Raw genomic sequence first — 26,886 nt, 5'->3', positions numbered from 1 at the left:
ATGGTGGAGCAGCGCTACCTGGGATCCCAGCACTGCCCTCCTCCCGACGCCGCCTCTAAAAGCGCTGCTGAGCTGCACGGCGCTTCCAGCCCCGGCGCTGCTGTGCGGGACGAGAGCAGCAACAGCACGAGTGCAGCAGTCAGAGCTGGGACACAGCGCAGCGCTGCTTTGGTGAGTTGCTGCAGCTCTGCTGCCACTGCCGGAACAAATTCCAAGGCAGCAGAATCTGCTTTCAGGGAGTGGGTTCTGACTTCATGAATGCGGGACAGTCATCATTTCTTTCCAAAGACAAAGTCAATGTTGATGGGTAACTTTGATGCCACTTGGCTTTCTCCATGCACACCCGGCTGTGGGACTGACCTGAGTCCCCAGAGATCATCTGTGTCAGCTTCATTGGCACAAGGAGGGAAGCAGGGCAGCTTTGTGCCACTCTCACTCAAAATCTCTCTCCTCCCAGGCTCCCCGTGTGAGTGTGAGCGCTCTCCCGATGGCAGGACTTCACAGCACAGGTAAGCTGCTCCCCCCCTGCGCGCTGTTGCATCTCCTGATGCTGCCTCCCATCTCCCCGCTCTGAGAGCCGCACAGAGCACGGCTGAGGGCGGATGGGGCAGCGGTGTGCGGTGGGTACAGCCTGAGACACAGCGCAGGGGGAAAGGCATACGGCAAGCCTTGCTGTCTCTGTGGCCGTTGCACGGAAGCCATGCCTCACTGAAGCCGTGCAGGGCAGGGAGGGGCTGAAAAAACAACCCTGCACAAACGCTGCTGCGTTTTCTGCTGAGCGCCTGAATTCTCGGAAGTGGAGCAGTTCAGCCTGGGCTTTTGCTTACTCCACCCAGTGCTGGGACTCAGGTTGCTGTGAGATCGCTTTCACTTTCTGTTCCTGCTTTTGGAGGAGCACTGGGTGCAGCCCTCTGAGGAATCCAAGGGACGGACGTTCCTGGGCAGCCTCAGGGCCACGCGTTCCTCCTGATGGAGCCTGAGGCCACCGGAGGGGGGGAGCTGGGCTGCCCACAGCGTGTTGTTGGCGCTGGGGTGAAGCCGGAGCGGATCTTGTGGCAGTGAGGAGACGCTGTTGGCTGTGTGGCACCAAAGCCAGAGGAGCTGCTGCACTGGCCGCAGTCCCCAGCTGCTTCTCCACGGAGTGGGGAAGGTGGCGGTGGGAGCCGTGCTGTGCGCATTTCAGTGCAGCCGTGGGGCTTTGTGTCCCTTTTGCAGAGGATCCTTTGGTCAGAACGTTCAGTTTGGGCTTGGCTTCCTGCTGGGCACGATCAGTTTTCCTGTGGGAGAGCTGAGAGAGGGGATAGGGCCAGGAAGAGCTGAGCGAGCCCTGCGTGCCTGCTGGCAGCCGGCTCCAGCCCGTGCCCCGTCCCGTCCCCGCAGGGCACAGCGGTGGCTCGGGGACACCTTTCCTCGTGGCCCCGGCACTCCGTGGCCAGCAGGGGGTGTCCCGGCACCGCGGGGCTCACACTCGTCTCTGCTTGGTCCACAGGGTCCCAGCTGAGCATCATCCTGGTGGGCAAGACAGGGAATGGGAAGAGTGCGACAGGGAACACCATCCTTGGGAGGAAAGCATTTACTTCTGATTTGTCAGCAGAGTCGGTAACACAAGAGTGTGAAAAAGAAGAATGTTTCTTCGGTGACAGATCAATTGAAGTTGTCGACACGCCCGGCCTTTTTGACACTAAGTTAGTCAATGAGAAAACAGCTGAAAAGATTCAGAAAGCTTTTAAGAAACTCTATTCAGGGGTCCACGCCATCATCCTGGTGATGCAGCTGGCCCGAATCAGTAAGGAAGAGCAGGAAGTGGCTGAGTGGGTGACCAAGATTTTCCATACGAAAGCAGATAAATACACAATCCTGTTATTCACCCGAGCAGAGCAGCTGGAGGATCCAAAAGGTCTGAAGGGTTTCATAGAAGAGAGCCCATACCTGAGGGGCCTGGCAGCCAAGTGTGGAAATCGGTGCATTGGTTTCAGCAATGGAGTCACTGGAGAGAAAAGGGATCAGCAGGTTGCAGAGCTCATCAGCATGATTGATGCCATGGTAGAGAAGAATGGCAGTGCACCGCGTTACACAGAAGAAATGCTGGAGGAAGACACACGGACATTCTTTCAAAAGTTTTGTACCATCCTGTAGGCAGCGAGGGGTCGGCCCCAGAACAGGGACCTCCTCTGCTGCGCTGTTCCTGCTGTCTGTATGGGGTGATGTGAGGCAGGGTGTGTGGTGATGGGCCTGAAGGAGCTGTCAATAAACACTGAGCATTGCTGTCTGGAGGAGCGTCCGTCTGTGCCCTGGGTTCTGCTGTGCTGAGCAGTGCTGGCAGGAGGTGGTCGCACACACGGTGCAGTGGGGACGAGGCCCAGTGCCGGCTGTGCCTGCGGGGATGGGATGTGGAGGGCTGGTGCCCGTGGCTGTGGGCATGCAGGCTGCTCTGGAGGACGGCGGGGATGTGGAAGGGGAGCTGCCCTCGGTGCGAGAGCTGAGGTTCTCCAGCAGCCTTTGCTCCGAGATGTGTTGTCTGCACTGCTGGAATGGAGCACGCTTACGGGAAAGGCGTCTGTGGGACCTTGGGCCTCAGCTGGCGTGTGCAGGTGATGTGGGCGCCGTGCAGCTCGGAGGCAGCAGCAGGACGGGCAGCACATTGCTGGCAGAATTGGCAGGATGAAACGTTCAGCACACAGCTACACACGCACACAGTGCTGTGGGTGAAGACCGGGGCTCCGGGATCTGGGACAGGGGGGCACTGTGCTGGTGGCAGTCATGGGGGGTTCCGCTGGGCTCCGTGTCAGGGCTGATTCTCTTCAGTGTTCTCTCCACGGCTGGAAACTGTCACTGAGGTGCACTGAGGAAGGTTGTGGATGACACTGCACTGCCATGAATCATAGAATCATAGAATCATAGAATCATAGAATCATAGAATCATAGAATCACCAAGGTTGGAAAAGACCTCAAAGCTCATCCAGTCCAACCGTTCACCCATTCCCAATAGCTCCCACTAAACCATGTCCCTCAACACAACATCCAGCCTTTCCTTGAACACCCCCAGGCTCGGTGACTCCACCACCTCCCTGGGCATCCATTCCAGTGCCTGACCACCCTTTCTGAAAAGTAATACTTCCTCATGTCCAGCCTGAATCTCCCCTGCCGTAGCTTGGAACCATTCCCTCTGGTCCCATCACTGATGACACAAGAGAAGAGGCCGACCCCCAGCTCACTACAGCCTCCCTCCAGGATGTTATAGAGAGCAATGAGGAGTTAGAGAGAGCAATGAGCTGCTGACTCTGTCAGGGCTGGAGAGGCCTGGCAGAGAAAGCCTGAGTGATTTGAGGGCCACGCAGTGCCCAACCTCAGAGAGAAAGAGCCGCATTCTGCACCTGGGTCGGGGCTGCCCTGCATACACGTACAGACTGGGGTAGCAGAGGCTGGATGGCAGTCCCACAGAAGGGCTCTGGGAGAGATGGCACGCATGGCCATGGAGCGTTCAGGTTGTTCTGGGGATGGCTGTCGTGTGGAAGGGGGGCTGCCCCATGTGCAAGAACTGAGGCTCTCTGCCTTCCTTCACTCTTAGTTTCAATATCTGCACTTCCCAGAGCTGAGTGCAGTTATAGGATGTGTCTGTTTGTGCACTTTGTGCCTCACGCAGTGTGTCTGCAGGTGGGGTCCTGCAGCCAAAAGGGCCCCTTCCCGTTTTGGGGGAGGAGAAGGCCCAGCAGTGCTGGTGAGGACAGGGACCGTCCTGTCTGCTCTGTGCTGCGGTCTGACCTCGAGCACAGGGTGCAGGTTGGGTGCTGCTGTGTCAGAAGGACACGGAGCTGTGAGAGAGCGTCCAAAGGATGGCTGTGGAGATGGGGGAGGGTCTGCAGAGCAAGGGGTGTGAGGAGAGCTGAGGACCCTGGGTTTGCTGTGTTCAGAGAAGAGGAGGTTGAGGGGAGGGCTCACTGCAGCTGCAGTTCCTCATGGGCCTTACAGCCCCTCAAAGGCAGCAGAGGTGCAGCACTGAGCTCTGCTCTCTGTGGCTGCAGCAGGGCGTGAGGGAACAGCATGGAGCTGTCAGGGGAGGGTTGGATGGAGGAAAGGGTAAGGCTCTGCCCCAGAGGATGGTGAGCAGGGAGCAGCTCGCCTGGGCAGTGGGCATGAACTCGAGTGCTGGGACCACACTGCCAGAGTGCTGGGACGCCACTCTCACACAAAGGGTTTTTGTTTGGCTTGTCCAACGTGGAGTCAAGGATCCCTTCCAACTCAGGACATTCTGTGATCCCACCATCCTCATGCACTCAGAAGGAGGACACAATCACAGAACGTCAGGGATTGGAAGCGACCTCAAGAGGTCATAGAATCATAGAATGGCCTGGGTTGAAAAGGACCACAATAATCATCGACTTTCAACCCCTGCTGTGTGCAGGTCGCCAACCAGCAGCCCAGGCTGCCCAGAGCCACATCCAGCCTGGCCTTGAATGCCTGCAGGGCTGGGGCATCCACAGCCTCCTTGGGCAACCTGTGCCAGTGCCTCACCACCCTCTGGCTGAAAAACTTCCTCCTCATATCCAACCCAAACCTCCCCTGTCTCACTTTAAAACCATTCCCCTTGTCCCATCACCACCCACCCTCACACAGAGCCGTTCCCCTCCTGTTTATCCGCTCCCTTCAAGCACTGAAGGCCACCCTGAGGTCTCCCTGCAGCCTTCTCTACTCCAAGCTCAAAAAGCCCAGATCCCTCAACCTTTCCTCACAGCAGAGCTGCTCCAGCCCTGTGCTCATCTCAGTGTCCTCCTCTGTACTCGCTCCAAGAGCTCCACGTCCTTCCTGTGCTGGGGGCCTGAAGTCCCTTTTGATTGTCCCAGAACTTCTTTTGCCTACCTTTTCATTTCCAATGTGGAAAACCAGTAGTGAATAATAATCGGAGGGCTTAACGAGGCGAGTGATGTTCCTGGCAACATCTCACCCGGGCACCAGGCAGGCAGCAGAGCTCCCTGTGGGACGGATCCGAGCAGCATATCGGGCCCTCGGTTCGCCTACGACAACAGCCCTCATTTTTTTCCTGACTGACGCTGTAGCAAAGCGGGGAGCAGACTGACTAACCTTGGGCACCCTCTCCTGCACGGATGGACTTTCACTGATATGCACATCCCCCCAGCCCCTCCAGCTCCAGAGACTCATACCTGTTACGTAAGGGCACCTGGGAAGGTGGGACAGGCTGAGGGGCAGTCGGCTTACTGCCCCAAACAGGGACTGGTTTCCATCCCTCACCGTCTTTGAGGTCGCCGCTTTCCACCTGACTGTGAGAAGGCAGATGATCCCCCACTCTTGAGGAGCATCTCCAGCACCCTTCCTGTAGGGATGGCAGAACGACTCCACCAATCGATCCCTTTCCCACAATCCCAGGCGCTCCTCAGCCTTTCTGCTTCCTCCTTTAGCTTCCCACTATGCTGAGCAGCGAGATATCAACCCTGCTTCCTGTGCAGCCGTGTGAACAGGTTTGCACTTTGGTTTTATCTGGGGTGTATTTGAAGAAGCCCTTTCCGTTGTCCTTGACCCCTCTTGCGAGGTTTAATTCTAAGCCTTAGCTTTCCTAGTTGCCTGCCTACATCCTCTGACAAGTCTTATAATCCTCCCAGGTGACCAATCATTCCTTCCATGATCTGTGGACTCTCCTCTTCCACTCGAGCTTGCCCAGCAGTTTCCTGTTTAACTGTGCAGGTCTCCTCGCTCCCTTTCTCAACTTCCTACCTGCTGGGATGTGCTGATCTTCAGCTTGGAAGAAATGGTCCTTGATTGCTAACCAACAACCCTGTGCCCCTTTACCTTCAAGTACCCCATCCCATGGCATTTTCCCTAGCAATTGCTTGAGAAGGCCAAAGATGGCCCTTCTGAAGTCCAGAGCTGTGATTTGATTCTGCTCCGTATTCCATTCTTGCCACATGAGATCCTGAACTCCACCACCACATGATCTCTGCAGCCAAGGCTGCCCTCAGCCTTGAGCATTTCAACCTTACCCTCCTTATTAGTGAGAATAAGATCCAGCAGCGCTCCTCTCCTGGTTGGTTCATCCACCGTTTGCATCAGGAAGTTATCATCAGTGCTCGGGAGGAACCTCTGGAACTGTGGATGCTGGGCTGAGGAGGCCTTCCAGCAGATATCAGGGTAGTTAAAATCCCCCACGATAACCACATAATGGTGAGGCTGCTAGCAGCTGCTTGCAGAAGGCCTCGTCTGCTTCCTCGTCCTGATCTGGTGGCCTGTAACAGACAGCCACAACAGTATCACCCATGCCAGTCTGCCCCTTAATTCTCACCCACAAATTCACAACCTGCTCCTGTCTGCCACTGCACAGTACTCAATACTGTAGTTGCTCTCTCATGTAAAGAGCAACCTTGCCTTGCTGGCCTGACTTGCCAGAGAAGGACACCACCATCCATGACCACATTCCAGCCGTGTGATCTGTCCCACCACGTTTCTGTAATTGCCACCAGATCGCAATCTTCCTAAACACAGATTTTTAACTCCTCCTGCTTATTTTCCATGATGTGTGCAATGGTGTAAAGGCATTTCAGGGAGCATGCTGAGCACGCTGATTTCAAACTAGGGGGGTGGGAGGCCTCCCGGTCTACATCAGTACCACAATGCTGCCCCACGAGTGCAAGTCCATCCACAACCCCATCCCCTTCAAATCAAGTCTGGGATTCTCCATGCCCCCACCCTGGGCAGCCCGTGCCTTAGCAATGCTGCTGCCACCACGGTGCCACCCAGTACGGACTGTGAGCCGTGGTCCAAAGGTCCCACAAAGAGGCATTTCCCATAAATGCTCCCAGCTCCAGGCAGTGCAATATGGAAAGTGCAGGCTGTGGCTCGGGGCGCTGGGGCTGCACCCCACTGCTCACAGCCAAGGACAGCAGCAGTGTGATGGGCACTGGGCTTTTCGTGGGCATCCATCCACGCACCAGCAGCACTGCCCCATTCTCAGGCCCAAACAGCGGTCTGCACTGCTGCTGTCCTTGCCATGAAGCAGCCCATGTCCTCGTGTGTACTCACAGCAATGCATCTCCAGGGCCGGTCCAGTGTGCCCATGGCCAGCCATGAGTCCCCACGCCCAGGCCTGCAATGTGCTGAACAGCTGTGCACCTGTGGCAAGGCCTGCCAAACATGACCTGCAAACACCAAAGCACATCCACAGCTTCCTTGGTGCCACAGCTGTTCTGAAGAAGAAGAACTGAGGCAATTTGCACGACTTGAAGCTCAAGCAGTGAGGGAAACATCAGCACTCCCTTTGCCGTCTGTGCAGGTGGGTGAGCACCACTGCGGCTGCCCAGCACTGCCGTGGGGTCTCCGTCCCTGCAGAGGTTGCACAGCCAAAGGGACACAGCCCTGGGCAGCGGGCGATGGGGGACCGATGGGCGGGGATAAATGGAGCGGGCGGTCTGCAGAAATGCCTGAGCCCAGGTGAGCTGTGGTTTGGGGATGTGGGATTTGGTCTGCCCTGCCTGCACAGGGACACCCAGAGCAGGGGGCACAGCCTCATGTGTGCGGCAACGGAGGTCTCAAAAGAGGAGACCCCACAGCCTCTGTGTCCTTGTGCCAGGGCTGCAGCACTGCACAGCACAAAAATTCCTTTATCTGAGAATGTACCAACAGGACAAAGGTGAATGGCTTGAATGTAAAAGAGGGCAGGTTTAGATTAGGTATCATGAAGAAATTATTCAAGACAAGGGTGGTGAGGCCATAAATGAAGTTTCCCGGAAGAGCTGCTGATGCCCCATCCCTGGCAGCGCCCGAGTCCAGGCTGGATGTGGCTTTGCACAGCGGGCGGTGTCCCCGCCCTGGGGCAGCTCAGATGCGGCCAATGGTGGAGCAGCGCTACCTGGGATCCCAGCACTGCCCTCCTCCCGACGCCGCCTCTAAAAGCGCTGCTGAGCTGCACGGCGCTTCCAGCCCCGGCGCTGCTGTGCGGGACGAGAGCAGCAACAGCACGAGTGCAGCAGTCAGAGCTGGGACACAGCGCAGCGCTGCTTTGGTGAGTTGCTGCAGCTCTGCTGCCACTGCCGGAACAAATTCCAAGGCAGCAGAATCTGCTTTCAGGGAGTGGATTCTGACTTCCATGAATGAGGGTCAGCCAACATTTCTTTCCAAAGACAAAGTCAATGTTGATGGGTAACTTTGATGCCACTTGGCTTTCTCCATGCACACCCGGCTGTGGGACTGACCTGAGTCCCCAGAGATCATCTGTGTCACCTTCATGGGCACAGGGAGGGAAGCAGGGCAGCTTTGTGCCACTCTCACTCAAAATCTCTCTCCTCCCAGGCTCCCCGTGTGAGTGTGAGCGCTCTCCCGATGGCAGGACGTCACAGCACAGGTGAGCTGCTCAGCTCCGCACACAGACAGGCGCAGCCCAGCCGGGCTCCTGGCTGAGTGCTGGGAAGCACGGGGAGTTCATGCGGGCTTTGTGGGAGGCCGTGGCCTCGGGGGCGTCCTGAGGCTGCCTCCCATCTCCGCCCTGAGAGCTCACAGAGCGAGGCTGAGGGCGGACGGGGCCGAGCGAGCCCTGCGTGCCTGCTGGCAGCCGGCTCCAGCCCGTGCCCCGTCCCGTCCCCGCAGGGCACAGCGGTGGCTCGGGGACACCTTTCCTCGTGGCCCCGGCACTCCGTGGCCAGCAGGGGGTGTCCCGGCACCGCGGGGCTCACACTCGTCTCTGCTTGGTCCACAGGGTCCCAGCTGAGCATCATCCTGGTGGGCAAGACAGGGAATGGGAAGAGTGCGACAGGGAACACCATCCTTGGGAAGGAGGCATTTACTTCTGATTTGTCAGCCGAGTCGGTAACCCGAGAGTGTGAAAAACTAGAATGTTTCTTCGGTGACAGATCAATTGAAGTTGTCGACACGCCCGGCCTTTTTGACACTAAGTTAGTCAATGAGAAAACAGCTGAAAAGATTCAGAAAGCCTTTAAGAAACTCTATTCAGGGGTCCATGCCATCATCCTGGTGATGCAGCTGGCCCGAATCAGTAAGGAAGAGCAGGAAGTGGCTGAGTGGGTGACCAGAATCTTCCATTCTAAAGCAGAGAGATACACAATTCTCTTATTCACCCGAGCAGAGGAGCTGAAGCATCCAAAAGGTCTGAAGGATTTCATAGAAAAGAGCCCATACCTCAAGGAGCTGGCAGCCAAGTGTGGAGATCGCTACATTGGTTTCAACAACAGAGCCAGTGGGGAGGCGAGGGATCGGCAGGTTGCAGAGCTCATCAGCATGATTGATGCCATGGTAGAGGAGAATGGCAGTGCACCGCGTTACACACAGGAAATGCTGGAGGAAGACACACGGACATTCTTTCAAAAGTTTTGTACCATCCTGTAAGCAGTGAGGGGTCGGCCCCAGAACAGGGACCTCCTCTGCTGCGCTGTTCCTGGTGTCTGTATGGGGTGATGTGAGGCAGGGTGTGTGGTGATGGGCCTGAAGGAGCTGTCAATAAACACTGAGCATTGCTGTCTGGAGGAGCGTCCGTCTGTGCCCTGGGTTCTGCTGTGCTGAGCAGTGCTGGCAGGAGGTGGTCGCACACACGGTGCAGTGGGGACGAGGCCCAGTGCCGGCTGTGCCTGCGGGGATGGGATGTGGAGGGCTGGTGCCCGTGGCTGTGGGCATGCAGGCTGCTCTGGAGGACGGCGGGGATGTGGAAGGGGAGCTGCCCTCGGTGCGAGAGCTGAGGTTCTCCAGCAGCCTTTGCTCCGAGATGTGTTGTCTGCACTGCTGGAATGGAGCACGCTTACGGGAAAGGCGTCTGTGGGACCTTGGGCCTCAGCTGGCGTGTGCAGGTGATGTGGGCGCCCTGCAGCTCGGAGGCAGCAGCAGGACGGGCAGCACATTGCTGGCAGAATTGGCAGGATGAAACGTTCAGCACACAGCTACACACGCACACAGTGCTGTGGGTGAAGACCGGGGCTCCGGGATCTGGGACAGGGGGGCACTGTGCTGGTGGCAGTCATGGGGGGTTCCGCTGGGCTCCGTGTCAGGGCTGATTCTCTTCAGTGTTCTCTCCACGGCTGGAAACTGTCACTGAGGTGCACTGAGGATGGTTGTGGATGACACTGCACTGCCATGAGCTGCTGTCAGGAGTGGAGAGGTCCTGCAGAGAGACCCTGAGCGACGGGAGGGACAACCAGGCAATGCCCAAGTTAAGGGACATGAAGACGAGCAAGAGCTGCATTCTGCACGTGGGATGGCGATGCCCTGGGTATATGTACAGGCAGGGCAGGAGAGGCTGGATGGCAGCCCCACAGAAGGGCTCTGAGGGCTGTGGGACAGCCTGATGCATGAGAGCCATAAGAATGCCTTGCAGGCAAAAAGGGCCCCAGTCCTGGGATGCAGCAGCCCAGCAGTGCTGGTGAGGGAAGGGACCGTTCCTTCTGCTCTGTGCTGCAGCCCGACCTCAAGCACGGGGTGCAGGTTGGGTGCTGCTGTGTCAGAAGGACACGGAGCTGTGAGAGAGCATCCATAGGATGGCTGTGGAGGTGGGGAAGGGTCTGCAGGGCAAGGGGTGTGAGGAGAGCTGAGGGCCCTGTGTTTATTGGGCGCAAAGCAGAGGAGGCTGAGGGGAGGGCTCATGGCCCTGCAGCTCCTCATGCTCATACTGCTTCTCATGGCCATACACCTGCTCAAAGGCAGTGGAGTTGGCAGTGCTGAGCTCTCCTCTCTGTGACAGCAACCAAGAGAATGGCATGTGCTATCTGTGGTGGGTGGGGTGGGGGTGAGGGAAAGGCTCTGCTGAAGAGGGGGGTGGGCATGGAGCAGCAAGTCCATCCACAACCCCATTCCCTTCAAATCAAATCTGGGATGCTCCATGCCCCCACCCTGGGCAGGCCGTGCCTTAGCAATGCACTACCACCGCGGTGCCATCCCAGTACAGGCTGTGAGCCGTGGTCCAAAGGTCCCACAAAGAGGCATTTCCCAGAAATGCTCCCAGCTCCAGGCAGTGCAATATGGAAAGTGCAGGCTGTGGCTCGGGGCGCTGGGGCTGCACCCCACTGCTCACAGCCAAGGACAGCAGCAGTGTGATGGGCACTGGGCTTTTCGTGGGCATCCATCCACGCACCAGCAGCACTGCCTCCATTCTCAGCCCTGGGCAGGGGTCTGCACGGCTGCTGTCCTTGCCATGAAGCAGCCCATGTCCTCGTGTGTACTCACAGCAATGCATCTCCAGGGCCAGTCCAGTGTGCCCATGGCCAGCCATGAGTCCCCACGCCCAGGCCTGCAATGTGCTGAACAGCTGTGCACCTGTGGCAAGGCCTGCCAAACATGACCTGCAAACACCAAAGCACATCCACAGCTTCCTTGGTGCCACAGCTGTTCTGAAGAAGAAGAACTGAGGCAATTTGCACGACTTGGAGCTCAAGCAGTGAGGGAAACATCAGCACTCCCTTTGCCGTCTGTGCAGGTGGGTGAGCACCACTGCGGCTGCCCAGCACTGCCGTGGGGTCTCCGTCCCTGCAGAGGTTGCACAGCCAAAGGGACACAGCCCTGGGCAGCGGGCGATGGGGGACCGATGGGCGGGGATAAATGGAGCGGGCGGTCTGCAGAAATGCCTGAGCCCAGGTGAGCTGTGGTTTGGGGATGTGGGATTTGGTCTGCCCTGCCTGCACAGGGACACCCAGAGCAGGGGGCACAGCCTCATGTGTGCCGCAATGGAGGTCCATAAGGAGGAGACCCCACAGCCTCTGTGTCCTTGTGCCAGGGCTGCAGCACTGCACGGCACAGCAATGCTTCCTTTAACTCAGAGTATACCAATAGGACAAAGGTGAACGGCTCACATGTAAAAGAGGGCAGGTGTTGAGGCCGTAAATCAAGTTACCTGGAAGAGCTGCTGATGCCCCATCCCTGGCAGCGCCCGAGTCCAGGCTGGATGTGGCTTTGCACAGCGGGCGGTGTCCCCGCCCTGGGGCAGCTCAGATGCGGCCAATGGTGGAGCAGCGCTACCTGGGATCCCAGCACTGCCCTCCTCCCGACGCCGCCTCTAAAAGCGCTGCTGAGCTGCACGGCGCTTCCAGCCCCGGCGCTGCTGTGCGGGACGAGAGCAGCAACAGCACGAGTGCAGCAGTCAGAGCTGGGACACAGCGCAGCGCTGCTTTGGTGAGTTGCTGCAGCTCTGCTGCCACTGCGGGAACAAATTCCAAGGCAGCAGAATCTGCTTTCAGGGAGTGGGTTCTGACTTCATGAATGAGGGACAGTCAAAGAATTGGAAGCCATTGTGCAGCAGGCAAACTATGACCTAGTTGCCATAATGGAAACGTGGTGGGATTGCTCCCATGATTGGAGCGCTGCAATGGATGGCTACAAACTCTTCAGGAAAGATAGGCAAGGAAAGCGGGGTGGCGGTGTGGCTCTCTACGTTAGGGAATGCTTTTATGCTACTGAGATTATGACTGGGGACGCTAACGTTGAATCCCTATGGGTAAAGATCAGAGGAAGGGCTAACAAGACAGGCACCCTGGTGGGCGTCTGTTATAGACCTCCAAATCAGGATGAAGAGACAGACGAGGTATTCTATAAGCAGCTGGCACGAGCTGCACAGTCGCCTGCCCTTGTCCTCATGGGGGACTTTAACTTCCCTGACATATGCTGGGAGTACAGCACAGCACACAGGAAGCAGTCTAGGAGGTTTCTGGAATGCGTAGAGGACAACTTCCTGATACAGCTGGTCAGGGAGCCCACGAGAGGAACTGCCCCACTAGACCTGCTGTTCACAAACAGGGAAGGTTTGGTGGGAGATGTGGAGGTTGGAGGCTGTCTTGGACAGAGTGATCATGAAATGATAGACTTCGTGATTCATGGTGGAGCCTGGAGGGGGAATAGTAAAATTTCTACCTTGGACTTCAGGAGGGCGGACTTTGAATTGTTCAAGGGACTAATAGGGGGAGTCCCCTGGCATTCAGTCTTAGCGAGTAAAGGGGTCCAAGAGAGCTGGTTGCTCTTCAAGAAGGAAGTCTTAAGGGCGCAGGAGCAGGCAGTCCCCCTGAGCTGCAAAATGAGCCGGCGGGGAAGAAGACCGGCGTGGATGAATAGGGAGCTATTCTTGAGGCTCCGGGAGAAAAAGAGAATCTACCGCCTGTGGAAAGAGGGACAGGCCACTCAGAACGAATACAAGGGAGTCGTTAGGATGTGTAGAGGTGAAATCAGAAAGGCAAAAGCCCAGCTTGAATTTAACCTGGCCGCTGGGGTGAAAAGGAATAAGAAACTCTTTTATAAATACATTAACAGTAAGAGGAGGACAAAGGAGAATATCCACTCTTTGCTGGATGAGGCTGGGAATGTGACCACTGAGGATAAGGAAAAGGCAGAGGTTCTGAATGCCTTCTTTACGTCTGTCTTTAAAAGTCAGACCAGTTACCCTCAGGATACTCCTCTCTCTGACCTGGTAATCTCGGCTGGGGAGCACACTAACCCCCCTGCGATTCTGAAAGAAACAGTCAGAGACCTACTGCTCCAACTGGACTGTCACAAGTCGATGGGGCCAGATGAGATCCACCCGAGAGTGCTGAGGGAACTGGCGGAGGTGAGAGCCGAGCCGCTTTCCACCATCTGTCAGCGCTCCTTGTTGACTGGTGAGGTCCCAGATGACTGGAGGCTTGCCAACGTGACTCCCATTTACAAGAAAGGTCGTAAGGAGGATCCGGGGAACTACAGGCCTGTCAGCCTGACCTCGGTGCCAGGGAAGGTGATGGAGCAGATTGTCTTGAGGGAGATCATGCGGCATGTGCGGGATGAGCGGGGGATCAGGCCTAGCCAGCATGGGTTCATGAAGGGCAGGTCCTGTTTGACCAACCTGATCTCCTTCTATGATCTAGTGACCCATCTGGTGGATGAGGGAAAGGCTGTTGATGTGGTCTGCCTAGACTTCAGCAAAGCCTTTGACACTGTCTCCCACAGCATTCTCCTGCAGAAGCTGCCAGCCCGAGGCTTGGATGGGTACACTCTTGGCTGGGTGAGGAGCTGGCTGGAGGGCCGGGCACAGAGAGTGGTGGTGAATGGACTCAAATCCAGCTGGCGACCGGTGGTGAGCGGTGTTCCGCAGGGGTCGGTGCTGGGCCTGTCCTCTTCAATGGCTTGATTGATGACCTGGAGGAGGGCATCGAGTGCACCCTCAGTACATTCGCAGATGGCACCAAATGGGCTGGAAGCGTGGATCTGCCTGGGGGTAGCGAGGCCCTACAGAGGGATCTGGACAGGCTGGAGAGCTGGGCTGAAGCCAATGGGATGAGGTGCACCAAGGCCAAATGCCGGGTCCTGCACTTGGGCTACAACAACCCCAGGCGACGCTGCAGGCTTGGGGCGGTGTGGCTGGAGGACGGCGTAGAGGAAACGGACCTGGGGGTATTGATGGATGCTGGGCTGAACATGAGCCGACAGTGTGTCCAGGGGGCCAAGAAGGCCAGTGGCAGCCTGGCTTGCATCAGAAACAGGGCTGCCAGCAGGAGCAGAGAGGTGATTGTTCCCCTATATTCAGCACTGGTGAGGCCGCACCTCGAGTGCTGTGTCCAGTTTTGGGCCCCTCACTGCAAGAAAGACATGGAGGCCCTGGAACGTGTTCAAAGGAGGGCAACAAAGCTGGTGAGGGGTCTGGAACACAGGGCTGATGAGGAGAGGCTGAAGGAGCTGGGAATGTTCAGCCTGGAGAAGAGGAGCTCAGGGGGGACCTCACTGCTCTCTATAACTTCCTAAAGGGAGGTTGTAGTGAGCTGGGGGTCAGCCTCTTCTCTCGTGTCATCAGTGATAGGAGCAGAGGGAATGGCTTCAAGCTACGGCAGGGGAGATTCAGGCTGGACATGAGGAAGTATTACTTTTCAGAAAGGGTGGTCAGGCACTGCAATGGATGCCCAGGGAGGTGGTGGAGTCACCGAGCCTGGGGGTGTTCAAGGAAAGGCTGGATGTTGTGCTGAGGGACATGGTTTAGTGGGAGCTATTGGGAATGGGTGATCGGTTGGACTGGATGATCTCTTAGGTCTTTTCCAACCTTGGTGATTCTATGATTCTATGATTCTATGATTCATCATTTCTTTCCAAAGGCAAAGTCAATGCAGATGGGTAACTTTGATGCCATTTGGCTTTCTCCATGCACACCCGGCTGTGGGACTGACCTGAGTCCCCAGAGATCATCTGTGTCACCTTCATGGGCACAGGGAGGGAAGCAGGGCAGCTTTGTGCCACTCTCACTCAAAATCTCTCTCCTCCCAGGCTCCCCGTGTGAGTGTGAGCGCTCTCCCGATGGCAGGATGTCACAGCACAGGTGAGCCACTCACAGGCAGGCAGGCGCAGCCGAGCCGGGCTCCTGGCTGAGTGCTGGGGAGCACGGGGGGTTTGCATCCTGGTGCAGCCTCGTGCTCGCGTGGGCTTTGTGGGAGGCCGTGGCCTCGGGGGCGTCCTGAGGCTGCCTCCCATCTCTGCTTTCAGAGCCGCACAGATCGAGGCTGAGGGTGGATGGGGCCCACGAGCCCTGTGTGCCTGCTGGTTTGGGGCCCGGTCTCCTTGTCCGGTCGCGGGGTCCGGGCTCTGAGGGTGTTGTCTGTAACGGGACGGGGTCCATGGAAGCTCGGCGTGGGCTCGGCAGTCCCTGGAGAAGTTGTCCGTCCCGTCCGACCCGTGTCCCGCTGTCCCCGCAGGTCGGCGGCCGGAGCTGCGCGTTGTGCTGCTGGGGCGGAGCGGAGCGGGGCGCAGCGCCACCGGCAACACGTTGCTGGGCGAGGAGCGCTTCGAGTCCCGGCTGGCGTCCCAACCCGTCACCACCACGTGCAAAGACGGCAGGCGGGACTGGGGCGAGTGGTGCGTGGTGGTCATGGACACCCCGGCGATTTTCGGGGGCTGTCAGTGGGACAAGCAGCATTTGGCCGAGGAGCGCCAGCGCTGCGTCAGATTCGCTGCCCGTGAGCCCTGCGTGCTGGTGCTGGTGACAGAGCTGGGCCGTTACACGCGGGAGGACCGCGAGGTGCAGGAGAGCGTGCAGAAGCTCTTTGGGAAGGGCGCTAAGCAGCGCATGATGGTGGTGTTCACAAGGAAGGAAGAGCTGGGGGGCGGCTCGCTGGATGAATACGTGAAGACGGCCGAGAACGGAGCGCTGCGGGAGCTGGTGAAGGCGTGCGGGAAGCAGTGCTGTGCTGTGAGCAACAGAGCGCCGAGGCGGGACCGGGATGTGCAGGCTGATGAGGTGCTGCACAGGGCTGTGAGCATCGCCCTCAGGTAGAGCGAGGGGCGAGGGGAGTCGTGTTGGTTGTGTTTGCAGTAATTAAGATCGAATCACCGTGACGAGACCCACGGGTCCATGCCCAAAAAGGAAGGGAGGGGAAGGGAAGGGAGTTGGATCCGGACAAGGGAAGCGGTGGCAATGAGCTAAGGAAAGAAATACATAGCATTCTAATTGTAGTAGTGAAATGTAATTGGAATTGAAGCTACTGAACAAACGAGAGTTTCCAAAACGCAAAGCTGTTGTGCCGATGCTGCAGCAGCTGTGACACACAGGGAGCAAAGGAGAGCGCTGCTGTGAGCTTTCGGTTCTGCTGTCATGGCCTCCCCCTGGAAGATGGAAATAACAAAATAAAGCGTTGTGGGAGCGCCGTGCCTTTCTGGGAGTTGTAGCTCATTCTTCGGAGCCGCCGCGTCGCCTCTTCGACTCCCATCGCTGCGTGACGCAGGGAAAGTGGAATAACGAGGAAAAAACCACGAAACCGCGACGGCTGCGCTGCCGCGGCCGGGGCCGAACGGCGCCGGGTGAATGCGGGCACCGAGGAGCCGCCCCAGCTCGGAGCCGCCCCGCGAGCAGCCCCGGTGCCGGCGGCGCCCCGCGTGCCGCTCCGTGCCCGCGGCCGTCCGCCGCCCCGCTCCCCGTAGGGCCGGCAGCCCCCAGCAGAACGACCCAGCGTCGCGGCGGGTCGGGAAGCTCCCGGCCACCCCGGACGCCCACCGGGCGCGGGCGGAGCCGGCAGGGAGGGCGGCGACCCCCGGGTCCGCACGGCGCGGAGGAGCTCGGCTGGGGGACGTGGCGCTGCGGGACCGCAGGGCGGCGGGGCGGCGCGTCCGTTCGAGCTCGGCGGGGCGGCGGTACCGCGCGGCTCCGCTGCCCGGGACGGCGCTGAGGGAAACGGGCGCGTTGACGGGAAAGGCGCTTACGGAATGCGCCACCTTCGGCCCGGCTGCCGGCGGGGCGGCCGCTCCCCGCGGAGCGACAGGCAACCCCCGGCTGCTCCCCGTGACTCTGCGCCCCGGGCTGCCCCCGAACGGCCCGTCGTGCTCCGACCCCGCGACCCCACATAAAAGCCGGCCGGGCTCCCGCGGTGGCGCGGAGGAGCGAGCGGCGGAGCGGCTCTTGGAGGGCTTACGGCGTGCACGCGGTGGACGCGCCCGACGCCTTCGACTCGCCGGAGCGCAGCGCCCGGTGCCGCCGCGAGGTCGCCCGCTGCGCGCTGCGCGGGGTGGGCGCAGGGTTTGGGGAGATCCCTGAGCATGGCACGTGGAGGGACTAAAGGATAATGACGGTAATTAGTGTAATATTTGTGTTTCAATTAGCGCTCTGCATGCAGCATTGCTTCCTTCTGCTCCCAGCGGTCCAGGGCGCCGTCAGCAGCATCAGCACTGTTCTGAAACCAGCGGGAATCGCAGCCCGGACAGAGCCCATCCCCACGAGGGGCCTCTGGAAAAGGGAGGAGAAAGTGCAGCTGTTGTTCCTTGAAGCCGTCAGGGGGAACTCGAGCCCCCAAGGGAGCGCAGGGCGCTGAGCTCCGGGCTCTGTGACAACAGCAAGTGAAAGCATTCCTGCTGCTCCTGCTGCCCTCGGGTGAACCAAAGCCCGGGCTGAGCCGCTCCCATTCCCGAAAGTCACACGCTGAGCAGAAACCACACGGCCCCTCTGGGCCCCGTCCCGTTCCGTGCAGCAGGCAAAGGGACGGCCGGGGGTGGGGGGGTTCCCCTTGTGGGGGGTCTCTGCACCCCCGGGACCGCTGCCCTCAGCTGCACACAGAGCTGAGAGACAACGCAGTCATTGTCAGCAGCCAACGCGGGCTGGTGAGGGGCAAAACCTGTCCCGGGAACTCGGTGTGCAGGTCCAGCAGTCACCCACTGAGCTGCTCATGGGGATCCAGCTGGTTGGATGCAGAGCTGTTTCGGCTCCTGCACTGCCTCCATAGCGTTGCTCAGGGCTGATTCTCTCCAGTGTTCCCTTCAGTGACTGGGTTTGGGTTCCCAGTATGGGGGGAGGAGGAGCAGAGGTCGGACAGCAGCCCCACAGAAGGGCTCAGGGGGCTGTGGGACGGCCCGGGGCATGTGAGCCATTAGAATGCCCTGCAGCCAAAAGAGCCCCAACCGCTGGGTGCAGCAGCCCAGCAGTGCTGGTGAGGGAAGGGACTGTGCCCTCTGCTCTGTGCTGCAGCCTGACCTCGAGCATGGGGTGCTGCTGCGTGAGAAGGGCATGGAGCTGTTAGAGTGGGTGGTCTGCAGAGGTGCCTGAGGCCCCAAGTGAGCTGTGGTTTGGGGATGGTGGGATTTGATCTCCCCTGCCTCCACAGGGACACGCACAACAGGTGGCACAGCCTCATGTGCGAGGGCTGAATGTGCACAAGGAGAAAACCCCACAGCCTCCGGGTCCTTGTGCCAGGGCTGCAGCACGGCACGGCACGGCTGTGCTTCTGATCAGTGAGAGTGTACCAATAGGACAAAGGTGAATGGCCCTAATGTAAAAGAGGACAGGTTTAGATTAGGTATCATGAATAAATTCTTTAAGACAAGGGTGGTGAGGCCGTAAATGAGTTTCCCGGAAGAGCTGCTGATGCCCCATCCCTGGCAGCGCCCGAGTCCAGGCTGGATGTGGCTTTGCACAGCGGGCGGTGTCCCCGCCCTGGGGCAGCTCAGATGCGGCCAATGGTGGAGCAGCGCTACCTGGGATCCCAGCACTGCCCTCCTCCCGACGCCGCCTCTAAAAGCGCTGCTGAGCTGCACAGCGCTTCCAGCCCCGGCGCTGCTGTGCGGGACGAGAGCAGCAACAGCACGAGTGCAGCAGTCAGAGCTGGGACACAGCGCAGCGCTGCTTTGGTGAGTTGCTGCAGCTCTGCTGCCACTGCCGGAACAAATTCCAAGGCAGCAGAATCTGCTTTCAGGGAGTGGGTTCTGACTTCATGAATGCGGGACAGTCATCATTTCTTTCCAAAGACAAAGTCAATGTTGATGGGTAATTTTGATGCCACTTGGCTTTCTCCATGCACACCCGGCCGTGGGACTGACCTGAGTCCCCAGAGATCATCTGTGTCACCTTCATTGGCACAAGGAGGGAAGCAGGGCAGCTTTGTGCCACTCTCACTCAAAATCTCTCTCCTCCCAGGCTCCCCGTGTGAGTGTGAGCGCTCTCCCGATGGCAGGACGTCAAAGCACAGGTAAGCTGCTCCCCCCCTGCGCGCTGTTGCATCTCCTGAGGCTGCCTCCCATCTCCCCGCTCTGAGAGCCGCACAGAGCACGGCTGAGGGCGGATGGGGCAGCGGTGTGCGGTGGGTACAGCCTGAGACACAGCGCAGGGGGAAAGGCATACGGCAAGCCTTGCTGTCTCTGTGGCCGTTGCACGGAAGCCATGCCTCACTGAAGCCGTGCAGGGCAGGGAGGGGCTGAAAAAACAACCCTGCACAAACGCTGCTGCGTTTTCTGCTGAGCGCCTGAATTCTCGGAAGTGGAGCAGTTCAGCCTGGGCTTTTGCTTACTCCACCCAGTGCTGGGACTCGGGTTGCTGTGAGATCGCTTTCACTTTCTGTTCCTGCTTTTGGAGGAGCACTGGGTGCAGCCCTCTGAGGAATCCAAGGGACGGACGTTCCTGGGCAGCCTCAGGGCCACGCGTTCCTCCTGATGGAGCCTGAGGCCACCGGAGGGGGGGAGCTGGGCTGCCCACAGCGTGTTGTTGGCGCTGGGGTGAAGCCGGAGCGGATCTTGTGGCGGTGAGGAGACGCTGTTGGCTGTGTGGCACCAAAGCCAGAGGAGCTGCTGCACTGGCCGCAGTCCCCAGCTGCTTCTCCACGGAGTGGGGAAGGTGGCGGTGGGAGCCGTGCTGTGCGCATTTCAGTGCAGCCGTGGGGCTTTGTGTCCCTTTTGCAGAGGATCCTTTGGTCAGAACGTTCAGTTTGGGCTTGGCTTCCTGTTGGGCACGATCAGTTTTCCTGTGGGAGAGCTGAGAGAGGGGATAGGGCCAGGAAGAGCTGAGCGAGCCCTGCGTGCCTGCTGGCAGCCGGCTCCAGCCCGTGCCCCGTCCCGTCCCCGCAGGGCACAGCGGTGGCTCGGGGACACCTTTCCTCGTGGCCCCGGCACTCCGTGGCCAGCAGGGGGTGTCCCGGCACCGCGGGGCTCACACTCGTCTCTGCTTGGTCCACAGGGTCCGAGCTGAGGATCCTGCTGGTGGGCAAGACGGGGAGTGGCAAGAGTGCGACAGGGAACACCATCCTTGGGAAGCAGGAATTTGATTCTTATCTGTCACCACAGTCAGTAACCCAGGAGTGCAAGGAAGTCAAAGGCTGCTCTGCTGGACGGTCACTGGTTGTTGTCGACACTCCTGGCTTTCATGTCACTATGGAAGACAACCTGAAAACAGCTGAGAAGAAAGCCTTTCAGTGCCTGTCCGGAGGGGTGCATGCCATCATCCTGGTGATGCAGCTGGGCAAAATGACACAGGAAGAGCAGAAAGAGGCTGAGTGCCTGTCCAAGATGTCCCATACTGAAGCACCCAAGTACACAATCCTGTTATTCACCCGAGCAGAGGAGCTGGAGCATCCCGAAGATCTGAAGAGTTTCATAGAAAGGAGCGGATGCCTCAAGGAGCTGGCAGCCAAGTGTGGAAATCGGTACCTCGGTTTCAGCAACAGAGCCACTGGGGAGGCGAGGGATCGGCAGGTTGCAGAGCTCATCAGCATGATTGATGCCATGGTAGAGCAGAATCCTGATGCTCCGTGTTACACGCGAGAAATGCTGGAGAAGGTCGGTACCATCGTGTAGGAAGCAAGGGCTCAGTGAGAGAGGAAACAGCCTCGTCAGCCGTGCCGTTCCCCGCCTTCGTGGTACATGTGGGGCACGGAGTGTGGTGCCTGAAGGAGCTCTCCAGGAGTGCTTGAGCCCCGCTGTCTGGCTGAGCACCTGCGCATGCCCTGGGTTCTGCTGTGCTGGGCAGTGCTGGGAGGGGGTGGTTACGCATTTGATGTGGTCAGGACCAGGCCCAGTGCTGACAGCCTCATGCTGGGGCACACGGATGCAGTGCTGAGCAGTGCGTGGATGCGAGGCTTCGCGCCTCACTTGTTGAGAGCAGCCAGCAGAAGAGCTCTGTGGGCAGCCCTATGAGCAGCCCTGTCCCTGTGGGGCCATCAGCCGTGGTCCTGAGTGCAAGAATGAGGCAAGGCCTTGGTGGGGAGGGGGAGCGGCCCATGATGCAAGTGCTGAGGTGCTCTCTCCCTCCTTTTGCTCGTATTTCTGTTCTCTTGGAGTCCAGCAGTGCCTTCCATACCATTGCTCACTGAACATTGCAGACAAAGCGCCCGGCACACAGACAGGCACAGACACAGTGAGGTTGGTGAAAGCTGGGCTGATGGGTCAGGCCCATGCGTTGGGGCACGGGTGGCACGCACTGGTGGCAGTCCCTGGGGGTTCCAAAGGGCTCCATTTCAGGGCTGGTTCTGTTCAGTGTTCCCTTCAGTGGCTGGATATGGCTTCTCAGTACGGACTGGGGGAGCAGAGGGTGGCTGAGAGCTCCACAGAAGGGCTCTGGGGGCTCTGGGACGGCCCGGTGGACATGAGCCTGCAGCGTCCTGCAGCCAAAAGGGCCCCTTCCCCTTTTGGGGGAGGAGAAGGCCCGGCAGTGCTGGTGAGGACAGGGACCGTCCTGTCTGCTCTGTGCTGCGGTCTGACCTCGAGCACAGGGTGCAGGTTGGGTGCTGCTGTGTCAGAAGGACACGGAGCTGTGAGAGAGCGTCCAAAGGATGGCTGTGGAGATGGGGGAGGGTCTGCAGAGCAAGGGGTGTGAGGAGAGCTGAGGGCTCTGTGTTTATTGGGCCCAAAGCAGAGGAGGCTGAGGGGAAGGCTCACTGCAGCTGCAGCTCCTCATGGACCTACAGCTCCCCAAAGGCTGCGGGTGGGCAGCGCCGAGCTCAGCTCTCTCCAACACTGACAGGCCGCAGTGTAATGGCATGGAGCTGTTAGAAGAGTGTAGGGTGCTATTGAGGGAAAATCTGTATCCTAGAGGGTGGTGGGCATGAAGCAGCTCCCCTGGGCAGTGGCATGGGCTGAGCTGCTGCAGCACTGGGACACTGTTCTCAGACGTAGGGTTTGGGTTAGGCTAGTCCAACGTGGGGGCAGGAGTCCTTTGCAACTCAGGACATTCTGTGATCCCACCACTCTCGCGGCACCCAGGAAGAATGGAGGGATGCTCCATGCCCCCATCTTAGGCAGGCTGTGCCCTGGCAGTGCTGCTGCTACTGCAGTGCCGGCCCAGTACAGGCTGTGAGCCGTGGTCCAAAGGTCCCACAAAGAGGCATTTCCCAGAAATGCTCCCAGCTCCAGGCAGTGCAATATGGAAAGTGCAGGCTGTGGCTCGGGGCGCTGGGGCTGCACCCCACTGCTCACAGCCAAGGACAGCAGCAGTGTGATGGGCACTGGGCTTTTCGTGGGCATCCATCCACGCACCAGCAGCACTGCCTCCATTCTCAGCCCTGGGCAGGGGTCTGCAGGGCTGCTGTCCTTGTCATGCAGCTGCCCATGTCCTCGTGTGTTCTCGCAATGATGCATCCCCAGGGACAGTCCATTGATCATTTGTATCATTCACATTAGCACAGGGAGGAAAGGAGGTTTGTGCCACTCTCACTCAAAATCTCTCTCCTTCCAGGCTCCCCGTGTGAGTGTGAGCGCTCTCCCGATGGCAGGACGTCACAGCACAGGTGAGCTGCTCAGCTCCGCACACAGACAGGCGCAGCCCAGCCGGGCTGCTGGCTGAGTGCTGGGAAGCACGGGGAGTTCATGCGGGCTTTGTGGGAGGCCGTGGCCTCGGGGGCGTCCTGAGGCTGCCTCCCATCTCCGCCCTGAGAGCTCACAGAGCGAGGCTGAGGGCGGACGGGGCCGAGCGAGCCCTGCGTGCCTGCTGGCAGCCGGCTCCAGCCCGTGCCCCGTCCCGTCCCCGCAGGGCACAGCGGTGGCTCGGGGACACCTTTCCTCGTGGCCCCGGCACTCCGTGGCCAGCAGGGGGTGTCCCGGCACCGCGGGGCTCACACTCGTCTCTGCTTGGTCCACAGGGTCCGAGCTGAGGATCCTGCTGGTGGGCAAGACGGGGAGTGGCAAGAGTGCGACAGGGAACACCATCCTTGGGAAGGAGGAATTTGAATCTTATGTGTCACCACAGTCAGTAACCCAGGAGTGCAAGGAAGTCAAAGGCTGCTCTGCTGGACGGTCACTGGTTGTTGTCGACACTCCTGGCTTTCATGTCACTATGGAAGACAACCTGAAAACAGCTGAGAAGAAAGCCTTTCAGTGCCTGTCCGGAGGGGTGCATGCCATCGTCCTGGTGATGCAGCTGGGCCAAATAACACTGGAAGAGCAGAAAGAGGCTGCGTGCCTGTCTAAGATGTCCCATACTGAAGCACACAAGTACACAATCCTGTTATTCACCCGAGCAGAGGAGCTGGAGCATCCCGAAGATCTGAAGAGTTTCATAGAAAGGAGCGGATGCCTCAAGGAGCTGGCAGCCAAGTGTGGAAATCGGTACCTCGGTTTCAGCAACAGAGCCACTGGGGAGGCGAGGGATCGGCAGGTTGCAGAGCTCATCAGCATGATTGATGCCATGGTAGAGCAGAATCCTGATGCTCCGTGTTACACGCGAGAAATGCTGGAGAAGGTCGGTACCATCGTGTAGGAAGCAAGGGCTCAGTGAGAGAGGAAACAGCCTCGTCAGCCGTGCCGTTCCCCGCCTTCGTGGTACATGTGGGGCACGGAGTGTGGTGCCTGAAGGAGCTCTCCAGGAGTGCTTGAGCCCCGCTGTCTGGCTGAGCACCTGCGCATGCCCTGGGTTCTGCTGTGCTGGGCAGTGCTGGGAGGGGGTGGTTACGCATTTGATGTGGTCAGGACCAGGCCCAGTGCTGACAGCCTCATGCTGGGGCACACGGATGCAGTGCTGAGCAGTGCGTGGATGCGAGGCTTCGCGCCTCACTTGTTGAGAGCAGCCAGCAGAAGAGCTCTGTGGGCAGCCCTATGAGCAGCCCTGTCCCTGTGGGGCCATCAGCCGTGGTCCTGAGTGCAAGAATGAGGCAAGGCCTTGGTGGGGAGGGGGAGCGGCCCATGATGCAAGTGCTGAGGTGCTCTCTCCCTCCTTTTGCTCGTATTTCTGTTCTCTTGGAGTCCAGCAGTGCCTTCCATACCATTGCTCACTGAACATTGCAGACAAAGCGCCCGGCACACAGACAGGCACAGACACAGTGAGGTTGGTGAAAGCTGGGCTGATGGGTCAGGCCCATGCGTTGGGGCACGGGTGGCACGCACTGGTGGCAGTCCCTGGGGGTTCCAAAGGGCTCCATTTCAGGGCTGGTTCTGTTCAGTGTTCCCTTCAGTGGCTGGATATGGCTTCTCAGTACGGACTGGGGGAGCAGAGGGTGGCTGAGAGCTCCACAGAAGGGCTCTGGGGGCTCTGGGACGGCCCGGTGGACATGAGCCTGCAGCGTCCTGCAGCCAAAAGGGCCCCTTCCCGTTTTGGGGGAGGAGAAGGCCCAGCAGTGCCAGCGAGGACAGGGACCGTCCTGTCTGCTCTGTGCTGCGGTCTGACCTCGAGCACAGGGTGCAGGTTGGGTGCTGCTGTGTCAGAAGGACACGGAGCTGTGAGAGAGCGTCCAAAGGATGGCTGTGGAGATGGGGGAGGGTCTGCAGAGCAAGGGGTGTGAGGAGAGCTGAGGGCTCTGTGTTTATTGGGCCCAAAGCAGAGGAGGCTGAGGGGAAGGCTCACTGCAGCTGCAGCTCCTCATGGACCTACAGCTCCCCAAATGCTGCGGGTGGGCAGCGCCGAGCTCAGCTCTCTCCAACACTGACAGGCCGCAGTGTAATGGCATGGAGCTGTTAGAAGAGTGTAGGGTGCTATTGAGGGAAAATCTGTATCCTAGAGGGTGGTGGGCATGAAGCAGCTCCCCTGGGCAGTGGCATGGGCTGAGCTGCTGCAGCACTGGGACACTGTTCTCAGACGTAGGGTTTGGGTTAGGCTAGTCCAACGTGGGGGCAGGAGTCCTTTGCAACTCAGGACATTCTGTGATCCCACCACTCTCGCGGCACCCAGGAAGAATGGAGGGATGCTCCATGCCCCCATCTTAGGCAGGCTGTGCCCTGGCAGTGCTGCTGCTACTGCAGTGCCGGCCCAGTACAGGCTGTGAGCCGTAGTCCAAAGGTCCCACAAAGAGGCATTTCCCAGAAATGCTCCCAGCTCCAGGCAGTGCAATATGGAAAGTGCAGGCTGTGGCTCGGGGCGCTGGGGCTGCACCCCACTGCTCACAGCCAAGGACAGCAGCAGTGTGATGGGCACTGGGCTTTTCGTGGGCATCCATCCACGCACCAGCAGCACTGCCTCCATTCTCAGCCCTGGGCAGGGGTCTGCAGGGCTGCTGTCCTTGTCATGCAGCTGCCCATGTCCTCGTGTGTTCTCGCACTGATGCATCCCCAGGGACAGTCCATTGATCATTTGTATCATTCACATTAGCACAGGGAGGAAAGGAGGTTTGTGCCACTCTCACTCAAAATCTCTCTCCTTCCAGGCTCCCCGTGTGAGTGTGAGCGCTCTCCCGATGGCAGGACGTCACAGCACAGGTGAGCTGCTCAGCTCTGCACACAGACAGGCGCAGCCCAGCCGGGCTGCTGGCTGAGTGCTGGGAAGCACGGGGAGTTCATGCGGGCTTTGTGGGAGGCCGTGGCCTCGGGGGCGTCCTGAGGCTGCCTCCCATCTCCGCCCTGAGAGCTCACAGAGCGAGGCTGAGGGCGGACGGGGCCGAGCGAGCCCTGCGTGCCTGCTGGCAGCCGGCTCCAGCCCGTGCCCCGTCCCGTCCCCGCAGGGCACAGCGGTGGCTCGGGGACACCTTTCCTCGTGGCCCCGGCACTCCGTGGCCAGCAGGGGGTGTCCCGGCACCGCGGGGCTCACACTCGTCTCTGCTTGGTCCACAGGGTCCGAGCTGAGGATCCTGCTGGTGGGCAAGACGGGGAGTGGCAAGAGTGCGACAGGGAACACCATCCTTGGGAAGGAGGCATTTGAATCTTATGTGTCACCACAGTCAGTAACCCAGGAGTGCAAGGAAGTCAAAGGCTGCTCTGCTGGACGGTCACTGGTTGTTGTCGACACTCCTGGCTTTCATGTCACTATGGAAGACAACCTGAAAACAGCTGAGAAAAAAGCCTTTCAGTGCCTGTCTGGAGGGGTGCATGCCATCATCCTGGTGATGCAGCTGGGCAAAATGACACAGGAAGAGCAGAAAGAGGCTGCGTGCCTGTCTAAGATGTCCCATACTGAAGCACACAAGTACACAATCCTGTTATTCACCCGAGCAGAGGAGCTGGAGCATCCCGAAGATCTGAAGAGTTTCATAGAAAGGAGCGGATGCCTCAAGGAGCTGGCAGCCAAGTGTGGAAATCGGTGCATTGGTTTCAACAACAGAGCCACTGGGGAGGCGAGGGATCGGCAGGTTGCAGAGCTCATCAGCATGATTGATGCCATGGTAGAGCAGAATCCTGATGCTCCGTGTTACACGCGAGAAATGCTGGAGAAGGTCGGTACCATCGTGTAGGAAGCAAGGGCTCAGTGAGAGAGGAAACAGCCTCGTCAGCCGTGCCGTTCCCCGCCTTCGTGGTACATGTGGGGCACGGAGTGTGGTGCCTGAAGGAGCTCTCCAG

The 26,886-nt window shown here is 59.1% G+C and overlaps 3 protein-coding genes across 3 annotated transcripts; all 3 read left to right on the top strand.

Annotated features, from left to right (window-relative positions):
• Nucleotides 1-23,884, top strand: LOC306948526 (GTPase IMAP family member 8-like; the record flags this gene model as incomplete). Its single annotated transcript, XM_079538165.1, has 11 exons — nucleotides 1-171; nucleotides 458-509; nucleotides 1,490-2,122; nucleotides 7,764-8,008; nucleotides 8,296-8,347; nucleotides 8,699-9,341; nucleotides 11,420-11,423; nucleotides 15,214-15,265; nucleotides 20,372-20,974; nucleotides 22,865-22,916; nucleotides 23,065-23,884. The coding sequence occupies 11 exons, from the start codon at nucleotides 1-3 to the stop codon at nucleotides 23,882-23,884; spliced, it is 3,327 nt and encodes a 1,108-aa protein (XP_079394291.1).
• Nucleotides 15,561-16,216, top strand: LOC306948766 (GTPase IMAP family member 1-like; the record flags this gene model as incomplete). The annotated part of the gene is made up of 2 exons (XM_079538465.1): nucleotides 15,561-15,573; nucleotides 15,639-16,216. 2 exons carry the CDS (start codon nucleotides 15,561-15,563, stop codon nucleotides 16,214-16,216), a joined length of 591 nt encoding a protein of 196 aa, XP_079394591.1.
• A 1,246-nt stretch (nucleotides 23,885-25,130) lies between the features above and the next one.
• LOC306948524 (GTPase IMAP family member 7-like) lies at nucleotides 25,131-26,780 on the top strand (the record flags this gene model as incomplete). Its single annotated transcript, XM_079538163.1, has 3 exons — nucleotides 25,131-25,197; nucleotides 25,761-25,812; nucleotides 25,961-26,780. The coding sequence occupies 3 exons, from the start codon at nucleotides 25,131-25,133 to the stop codon at nucleotides 26,778-26,780; spliced, it is 939 nt and encodes a 312-aa protein (XP_079394289.1).
• Nucleotides 26,781-26,886: the final 106 nt, after the last annotated feature.

Source organism: Tetrao urogallus (assembly GCF_951394365.1).
Source record: "Tetrao urogallus genome assembly, chromosome: 7".
Taxonomy (NCBI): domain Eukaryota; kingdom Metazoa; phylum Chordata; class Aves; order Galliformes; family Phasianidae; genus Tetrao; species Tetrao urogallus.
Note: the sequence above shows the minus strand (reverse complement) of the source record. Positions and strands in the feature narration are given on the sequence as shown.